Source organism: Oncorhynchus clarkii, unplaced genomic scaffold (assembly GCF_045791955.1).
Source record: "Oncorhynchus clarkii lewisi isolate Uvic-CL-2024 unplaced genomic scaffold, UVic_Ocla_1.0 unplaced_contig_7191_pilon_pilon, whole genome shotgun sequence".
Lineage (NCBI taxonomy): Eukaryota > Metazoa > Chordata > Actinopteri > Salmoniformes > Salmonidae > Oncorhynchus > Oncorhynchus clarkii.
In genome coordinates, this window is record NW_027258815.1 from 42,501 (window position 1) to 52,767 (window position 10,267).

Genomic DNA, 10,267 nt, shown 5'->3' on the forward strand with positions numbered 1-10,267 from the left:
AAAGCCAGTTATATACAATTAAACATATTACGTGACAATACATAACACTTTTCACAACATGTTAAGTGTGCCCTCAGGCCACTAACCTACTACCACATATCTGCAATACAAAAAGTATGTTCTGGACTTGGGGACTGTGAAGAGACCTCTGGTGGGATGTCTTGGGGGGTATGTCTTGGTGGGTGGGGAGGGGGAGAAAGGAGGGTCCCCAAATGGGCTCGTGTTGGAGGGCTTTTGATCACGCACATTCAGAATTGAGTCAGGGGCTGTAGCATGTTTACCAGGCTCCAGAACAGCCCATCCAGGTCACTGGACTGACTTTCCAGGGGGTTATGCAATACTGACACGCACTACACACGCCTGAATGTACGCATGAGTGCGTGTCTCTCTCTCTCACACACACACACACACGCACACACACACACACACACGCACACACACCCACACACACTTTGACCTTATTCATGTTTGATAACTCTCGCTCTCATGCTTGTAGAACGTAGTATCTCCCATGGAGATCTAAATCATGAGTGTGCGTGTGTAATACAGACACTCATTTTAGAGAGGAAATGTGGACAGTCTGCATTACCACACTACTTACCACAGCTACAAAGTCATAATCCACCTTCTATTTCTACAATCTTCTTTAAAATGTGATTTGAAATCCAACCTTAACCTTAACCACACTTCTAACCTTATGCCATACCCTAACTTTAAATTAAGACCAAAAAGCACATTTTTTTGTTTAAATTATTATTTTTGAAAATATATAGCCCATTTTGACTTTGTGGCTGGACTATCAGTGGAAACCCAGAGATATGGGACCCCCCCCCTCAGTCACCTGTTAGCTAGAGGAAGGGCTGGTGTTGATGTGTTTATCTAGATATCTTCCTATATTACTGTAACCTGCCTGGCCTTATTACCTGTGAACTAGGACGTTGTTGAGGTATGGACCTGTGAGCTAGGACGTTGTTAGGGTACAGACCTGTGAGCTAGGACGTTGTTGAGGTACGGACCTGTGAGCTAGGACGTTTTTGGGGTACAGACCTGTGAGCTAGGACGTTGTTGAGGTACAGACCTGTGAGCTAGGACGTTGTTGAGGTACAGACCTGTGAGCTAGGACGTTGTTGAGGTACAGACCTGTGAGCTAGGATGTTGTTGGGGTACGGACCTGTGAGCTAGGACGTTGTTGAGGTACAGACCTGTGAGCTAGGACGTTGTTGAGGTACAGGGCACACTTCTCCTCAGGCGACAAGCCTTCAGCCATCAGGTAGAAGATGTTGAAGTTGTGTTGCTGACTAGGCAGGTGGACCACCCGTGACTTCTCTAGCATGTATGTGTATATCCTCGCTAAAAACACACACACACACACACACACACACACACACACACACACACACACACACACACACACACACACACACACACACACACACACACACACACACACACACACGTAATCCACATAATAACACATGCTCTGTCAATAAGCTATAAACCAAATGTAACCAGCATTAGGCACACACTCACCTAATGTACAGTGTATAAAGACCTACAGTATATCACAAAAGTGAGTACACCCCTCACATTTTTGTAAATATTTGAGTATATCTTTTCATGTGACAACACTGAAGAAATGACACTTGCTACAATGTAAAGTAGTGAGTGTACAGCTTGTATAACAGTGTAAATTTGCTGTCCTCTCAAAATAACTCAACACACAGCCATTAATGTCTAAACCGCTGGCAACAAAAGTGAGTACACCCCTAAGTGAAAATGTCCAAATTGGGCCCAATTAGCCCTCCCCAGTGTCATGTGACTCGTTAGTGTTACAAGGTCTCAGGTGTGAATGGGGAGTAGGTGTGTTAAATTTGTCATCGCTCTCACACTCCCTCTAACTGACTGGTCACTGGAAGTTCAACATGGCACCTCATGGCAAAGAACTCTCTGAGGAGCTGAAAAAATAATTGTTGCTCTACATAAAGATGGCCTGGGCTATAAGAAGATTGCCAAGACCCTGAAACTGAGCTGCAGCACAGTGGCCAAGACCATACAGCGGTTTAACTGGACAGGTTCCACTCAGAACAGGCCTCGCCATAGTCGACCAAAGAAGTTAAGTGCACGTGCTCAGCGTCATATCCAGGGGTTGTCTTTGGGAAATAGACGTATGAGTGCTGCCAGCATTGCTGCAGAGGTTGAAGGGGTGGAGGGTCAGCCTGTCAGTGCTAAGACTATACGCCGTACACTGCATCAAATTGGTCTGCATGGCTGTCGTCCCAGAAGGAAGCCTCTTCTAAAGATGCACAAGAAAGCCCGCAAACAGTTTGCTGAAGACAAGCAGACTAAGGACATGGATTACTGGAACCATGTCCTGTGGTCTGATGAGACCAAGAAACTTATTTGGTTCAGATGGTGTCAAGCGTGTGTGGTGAGGAGTACAAAGACAAGTGTGTCTTGCCTACAGTCAAGCATGGTGGTGGGAGTGTCATGGTCTGGGGCTGCATGAGTGCTGCCGGCACTGGGGAGCTGTAGTTCATTGAGGGAACAATTAATGCAGAGCATGATCCCCTCCCTTCGGAGACTGGGCAGCCGGGCAGTATTCCAACATGATAACGACCCCAAACACACCTCCAAGACGGCCACTGCCTTGCTAAAGAAGCTGAGGGTAAAGGTGATGGACTGGCCAAGCAGTCCATCATCCAGTCCTAAACCCTAAACCCTTGAGCATCTGTGTGGCATCCTCAAACGGAAGGTGGAAGAGTGCAAGGTCTCTAACATCCACCAGCTCCGTGATGTCGTCATGGAGGAGTGGAAGAGGACTCCAGTGGCAACCTGTGAAGCTCTGGTGAACTCCATGCCCAAGAGGGTTAGGCAGTGCTGGAAAATGATGGAGGCCACACAAAATATTGACACTTTGGGACAAATTTGGAAATTTTCACTTAGGGGTTTACTCACTTTTGTTGCCAGCGGTTTAGACATTAATGGCTGTGTGTTGAGTTATTTTGAGGGGACAGCAAATGTACACTGTTATACAAGCTGTACACTCACTACTTTACATTATAGCAAAGTGTCATTTCTTCAGTGTTGTCACATGAAAAGATACACTCAAATATTTACAAAAATGTGAGGGGTGTACTCACTTTTGTGATATACTGTATATAAACCTACGCTACAAGAATTATCCAATGTGTACTCAAGATTCTTAAACACAGACCACAGACCAAATTATTAAAACAAAAAACTTGAGTGACCTTAATTAAAATGCAGCTTTCATACACAGCCATTAGGTATGAGTAAATATATCTACCTCAATGTGGTTCAAAGGGGATGACAGACATTGAACGTCGGCTTATTCATAGAGTTATACTCCCCCCTGCTGGCCATACATCAAACTTCCTTTCAATACTGCCAGGATATTATCCATGTGAGTAAACACTGAGTGGTGTAGTTCGTAAACCCCTTTGTTAGTTATAGCACTGCCCCCTGGGTAAAGCTGCAGTTGTGTGTATGTGTACCTCTGAGTAGTGTCTTTCTCTTGTCACAGTACTGTAGGCTGAGGAGTTTGATGAAGCGACTGGAGTTGTCATTCACAGGAGTACTGGCATGACCAAACGCCTCCAGGATACAGTTCACCTACAAGCCACCACAACATACAATTTCTGTTGGCACTGAAATCACACCATAATAATAATAATAATAAAATTAATAATAATATACTGTACCATACAACTACCCATATAGACACTGTTCCTTTCTGGACTAAATATACAGTATATACACTGAACAGAAATATCAATGCAACATGTAAAGTGTTGGTCCCACATTTCATAAACTGAAATAAAAGAGCCCAGAAATGTTCCATCCGTACAGAAAGTTTATTTCTCTCAGATTTTGTTCACAATGTGTTTATATCCCTGTTAGTGAGCCTTTGCCAAAATAATCAATCCACCTGACAAGAGTGGCATGTCAAGAAGCTGATTAAAAAGCATGATCATTACACAGGTGCACCTTGTGCTGGGTAAAATACAAGGCCACTATAAAATGTGCAGTTTTGTCACACAACACAATGCCACGGATGTCTCAAGTTTTGAGGGAGAGTGCAATTGGCATGCTGACTGCATGAATGTCCACCAAAGCTGTTGCCACAGAATTGAATGTTAATTTCTCTTCCATAAGCTGCTTCTAATGTTGTTTAAGAGAATTTGGCAGGTTGTCCAACCAGCCTCACAGCAGCAGATCACGTGTATGGCATAGTGCGGGCAAGCAGTTTGCGGATGGCTATGTTGTGAACAGAGTGCCCCACGGTGGCGATGGGATTATGGTATGGGCAGATATAAGATACAAATGAACACAATAGCATTTTATCGATGGCAATTTGAATGCACAGAGATACCGTGATGAGATCCTGAGTCCCATTGTGGTGCCATTCAACCGCCGCCATGACCTCATGTTTCAGCATGATAATGCACAGTCCCATGTTGCAAGGATCTGTACACAATTCCTGGAAGCTGAAAATTTCCCAGTTCTTCCATGGCCTGCATACGCACCTGACATGTCACTCATTGAGCATGTTTGGGATGCTCTGGATTGTACGACAGCGTGTTCAAGTTCCGCGAATATCCAGCAACTTCACAAAGCCATTAAAGAGAAGTGGGACAACATTCCACAGGCTAACAATCAACAGCCTGATCAACTCTATGTTAAGGAGATGTGTTTGAATGAGGAAAATGGTGGTCACACCAGATACTGACTGGTTTTCTGATTCACACCCTCTTTTAAAAAATATATATCTGTGACCAATAGATGCATATATGTTAGCACAGCTGAAAACTGTTGTCCTGATTAAATAAGCAATCAAATTGGCCTTCTTTAGACTAGTTGAGTATCTGAGCATTTGTGGGTTCGATTACAGGCTCAAAATGGGCAGCTTCATAAAATTGTACCCGCAAAATACCAGTCTCAACATCAACAGTGAGGAGGCAACTCCGGGATGCTGGCCTTCTAGGCAGAGTTCCTCTGTCCAGTGTCTGTGTTATTTTGCCCATCTTAATCTTTTATTTGTATTGGCCAGTCTGAGATATGGCTTTTTCTTTGCCACTCTGCCTAGAAGGCCAGCATCCCGGAGTCGCCTCTTCACTGTTGACGTTGAGACTGGTGTTTTGCGGGTACTATTTAATGAAGCTGCCAGTTGAGGACTTGAGGCATCTGTTTCTCAAACTAGACACTCTAATGTACCTATCTTCTTGCTCAGTTCTCCATTGGAGCCTCCCACTCCTCTTTCTATTCTGGTTAGAGACAGTTTGCGCTGTTCTGTGAAGGGAGTAGTACACAGCGTTGTATGAGATCTTCAGTTTCTTGGCAATTTTTAGCATGGAATAGCCTTCATTTCTCAGAATAAGAATAAACTGATGAGTTTCAGAAGAAAGGTCTTTGTTTCTGGATATGTTGAGCCTGTAATCGAATCCACAAATGCTGATGCTCCAGATACTCAACTAGTCTAAATAAGGCCAGTTTTATTGCTTCTCTAATCAGAACTACCGTCTTCAGCTGTGCTAACACAATTGCAAAAGGGTTTAATAATGGTCAATTAGCCTTTTAAAATGGTAACCTTGGATTAGCTAACACAACGTGTCATTGGAACACAGGAGCGATGGTTGCTGATAATGGACCTCTGTATGCCCATTTTTTATTTATTTGATTTGATTTATTCTATGTAGATATTCCATAAAAATCAGCAGTTTCCAGCTACAATAGTCTTTTGCAACATTAGTATGCAGCAATACATGCATTAGTGATGGCATGTTCATAGACGCACAATCGAATTAATGTGAATTTTTTGTACTCGTTTGGTTCATTGAAGTCCACTGAAGCGAGTGCATGAGTGTGAAATACTGACTGTCACAATAGCACTTCTCACCACCAGAGGGCGATATAGCCCGACTGACTGAGTGTCAGACATTTTCCCTCTGTACTCTCTGAGTAAGAGTTGACCCAGATATATTATCTACCACCAAACCATGACTTTTTCTGCGTACATACAGCTCCACTATGGACAAGCAACAGCTTTTCTATCTTCCCTGTTAAACAATGATGCTTTTTATGTTAAAGTCATCACAGATAGTCCAATGAAACAGTGTCATTGTTTATAATATGGACTTCTGCTAGGATTAGAAAAGATGGGAAAGTGTTCACCTTCAAACATTCACTGCAATAAAGATTCCCCACGCATGCTAGGCAACAATGTTACATAAAACCTTGAGGTTTCTGACAATATGTCAGTGTAAGGTTGAATGCAATAACAGTAGTCCTTCGTCTTGCTAAAGTGCTCTTTTAATCCGATGCTTCCACACAGACTGGTATAATACTCTATCATTGCAATTGATCACTGAGTATAAAACATTCTCAAACAATGTCCTGTTCATAACGGCTGCTCATATAATGGTTGCTATGGTCATTTCCTGCCCATTGTACTCCTCTATGTGTTGTTTTACAGGGTCAGCCATAGTAGTACAGCGCCCCTGGAGAAAATGAGGGTTAAGTGGCTTGTTAAAGGACACACAAACTGATTTCTCAATTTCTCAAACCAGCGACCTTTCGGTTACTGGCCCAATGCTCTACCACTAGGCTACCTGACGCCCAGTACACTTTCCACAGAACCCTTTCAGACTGAATACTTGGCCGGTGGCATTCAGATGTTCTCTCCATATGGGCCAATTACAAACACAATGGGTGATCATACAGAACCTAGTGATGGCGATCAAGGAAATAAAATAACCTGTAACAACCTAGGGGTTTCATGTACAGACCACTGCACTAACACAGATCCTTTGGTCCGTGAATACATATCTCGAAACCCTACACCACAGGGACTCTGTAACAGACAGACTGCCTGTCTGTCTGCCTGCCTGTCTACCCTCTCTGGTATTGTGTGTGTCTGGTGATAAAGAGAACAAAGGTCAGTCGCTATCACAGTCCAACCAAGGTGTATGAAAGAAAGCACATACTGGAAGTGTGAGAGATATTCAGCCACTCTTGGAAGACAATAGAAGTTCAATGGAAAATGGCTTTTTATTCTAAAAACCTGCGTCTCAGCATTGAAGCCTTCATCAGTGAACATTTTCTATTCAACTTCCATTGTCCTCCAAGAGAATGAATTGTTTTAGCACAACCAGGGCCAGGTGCTCAGTCTGTGTGGAGTAACCCAGACTCACGTGCTTCATCCTGGGCTCAAGAGAGAAGCCTTTGGGGTTGGACCTCACTGCCAGGTGTCTCACTATGTGTTTACAGGCCTCCGTCTTCCCAGAACCACTCTCCCCACTGTAGAGAGAGAGAGAGAGAGACACACACAGAGAGAGAATAAAAATAGATTTGTGTGTGTCCGTTTGTGTCCATGCAACGGTGTGAATATCTGTGTCTGTGACTGTGTCCATGCAACGGTGTGAATATCTGTGTCTGTGACTGTGTCCATGCAACGGTGTGAATATCTGTGTCATTGACTGTGTCCATGCAACGGTGTGAATATCTGTGTCTGTGACTGTGCCCATGCAACGGTGTGAATATCTGTGTCTGTGACTGTGTCCATGCAACGGTGTGAATATCTGTGTCTGTGACTGTGTCCATGCAACGGTGTGAATATCTGTGTCATTGACTGTGTCCATGGGTGTTTCCACATTGTTCCTGGTCTCAGATGAATGGATGTGTGCAGTGGAGTGAGTCATCAGGGTGTAGGCTACATCTGTCACCTCCATCTCACTCTTCCACCCACCTGACATCACTCCTCTGGGCTATCCCTTCTCTTTTTCATCCCTCGTTTCCATTCACTTCTCCGTTCAGAATCCTGCAGCTAGCCATTACAATGGTGTTAATTATCAAGTGGACACGATCATAACAACACAGCCTATGGCTATAATGGCGGTGCTCTGTGACTTTTTAGCAACATTTTGTTAGACATGTTCTGTATTTCTTCTAGTGATGGACCTACGGACGTTTATTTGGGTTTATGGAGATGGCAACTGAAGCTAATGGTCATATGTACTCATCATTTAGTTTCTATTCAGGCATCCATCCACTGTGCATCTCACTGTGGTCATTCAGGTTAGGTTGATCCATCCACTGTGCATCTCACTGAGGTCATTCAGGTTAGGCTGATCCAACCACTGTGTATCTCACTGAGGTCATTCAGGTTAGGTGGATCCATCCACTGGGCATCTCACTGAGGTCATTCAGGTTAGGTTGATCCATCCACTGGGCATCTCACTGAGGTCATTCAGGTTAGGTTGATCTGTCCACTGGGCATCTCACTGAGGTCATTCAGGTTAGGTTGATCTGTCCACTGGGCATCTCACTGAGGTCATTCAGGTTAGGTTGATCCATCCACTGGGCATCTCACTGAGGTCATTCAGGTTAGGTTGATCCATCCACTGGGCATCTCACTGAGGTCATTCAGGTTAGGTTGATCCAACCACTGTGCATCTCACTGTAGACATTCAGGTTAGGTTGATCCAACCACTGTGCATCTCACTGAGGTCATTCAGGTTAGGTTGATCAAACCACTGGGCATCTCACTGAGGTCATTCAGGTTAGGTTGATCCATCCACTGGGTACCTCACTGAGGTCATTCAGGTTAGGTGGACTGTGGTGAAGTACACTACTCTGCTCCATGGGGGACTTGAACTAACAGTTAGGTTGACTGTAAGGCCTGTCTAACTACAGAACATGGACACAAATACACACACACGCACAGAGAGCTATGTATCACTTAGCAGATGGCTTACGAAGGTCATTTAAGCCCCCACTAATGATGGCGCTGTGTGTGTGACTTTGAGTGTGTGTGTGTGCATCATTTAGTTCTCCTACTAATGACGGCGCTGTGTGTGTGACTTTGAGTGTGTGTGTGTGCATCATTTAGTTCTCCTACTAATGACGGCGCTGTGTGTGTGACTTTGAGTGTGTGTGTGTGTGCATCATGTAGTTCTCCTACTAATGACGGCACTGTGTGTGCATCATGTAGTTCTCCTACTAATGACGGCACTGTGTGTGTGACTTTGAGTGTGTGTGTGACTTTGAGTGTGTGTGTGTGCATCATTTTCTTCTCCTACTAATGACGGCGCTGTGTGTGTGACTTTGAGTGTGTGTGTGTGTGCATCATTTAGTTCTCCTACTAATGACGGCGCTGTGTGTGTGACTTTGAGTGTGTGTGTGTGCATCATGTAGTTCTCCTACTAATGACGGCACTGTGTGTGCATCATGTAGTTCTCCTACTAATGACGGCACTGTGTGTGTGACTTTGAGTGTGTGTGTGACTTTGAGTGTGTGTGTGTGCATCATTTTGTTCTCCTACTAATGACGGCGCTGTGTGTGTGACTTTGAGTGTGTGTGTGTGCATCATTTAGTTCTCCTACTAATGACGGCGCTGTGTGTGTGACTTTGAGTGTGTGTGTGTGCATCATGTAGTTCTCCTACTAATGGCGGCACTGTGTGTGCATCATGTAGTTCTCCTACTAATGGCGGCACTGTGTGTGCATCATGTAGTTCTCCTACTAATGACGGCACTGTGTGTATGTGTGCATCATGTAGTTCTCCTACTAATGGCGGCACTGTGTGTATGTGTGCATCATGTAGTTCTCCTACTAATGGCGGCACTGTGTGTGCATCATGTAGTTCTCCTACTAATGGCGGCACTGTGTGTGCATCATGTAGTTCTCCTACTAATGGCGGCACTGTGTGTATGTGTGCATCATGTAGTTCTCCTACTAATGGCGGCACTGTGTGTATGTGTGCATCATGTAGTTCTCCTACTAATGACGGCACTGTGTGTATGTGTGCATCATGTAGTTCTCCTACTAATGGCGGCACTGTGTGTGTGTGTGCATCATGTAGTTCTCCTACTAATGACGGCACTGTGTGTATGTGTGCATCATGTAGTTCTCCTACTAATGACGGCACTGTGTGTATGTGTGCATCATGTAGTTCTCCTACTAATGACGGCACTGTGTGTATGTGTGCATCATGTAGTTCTCCTACTAATGACGGCACTGAGAGTTTGAAGTCCAGAGTCGTTTACCCCTCTTTTTATTTACATGGCTTTATTCGATTTCAAGGAAACTTTGTGCTTCTAGGCATGTGTGTGTGCGTGTGTGTGTGTGTGTGTGTGTGTGTGTGTGTGTGTGTGTGTGTGTGTGTGTGTGTGTGTGTGTGTGTGTGTGTGTGTGTGTGTGTGTGTGAGTGAGTGAGTGTGTGTGTGTGTGTGTGTATGTGTGTGTGTGTG

The 10,267-nt window shown here is 44.4% G+C and overlaps 1 protein-coding gene across 1 annotated transcript in view; it reads right to left on the reverse strand.

Moving 5' to 3' along the window:
* Positions 1–7,317, reverse strand: part of LOC139398606 (unconventional myosin-XVI-like) — a gene marked incomplete at its 5' end in the record, with an annotated part of 12,371 nt that extends 5,054 nt beyond the window's left edge. Inside the window, 3 exons of the mRNA XM_071144536.1 lie at positions 1,203–1,350; positions 3,516–3,633; positions 7,212–7,317. Of these exons, the coding sequence (XP_071000637.1) occupies positions 1,203–1,350; positions 3,516–3,633; positions 7,212–7,317 (372 nt within the window). The remainder of the gene's footprint in view (positions 1–1,202; positions 1,351–3,515; positions 3,634–7,211) is intronic.
* Between the last annotated feature and the right edge of the window lie 2,950 nt (positions 7,318–10,267).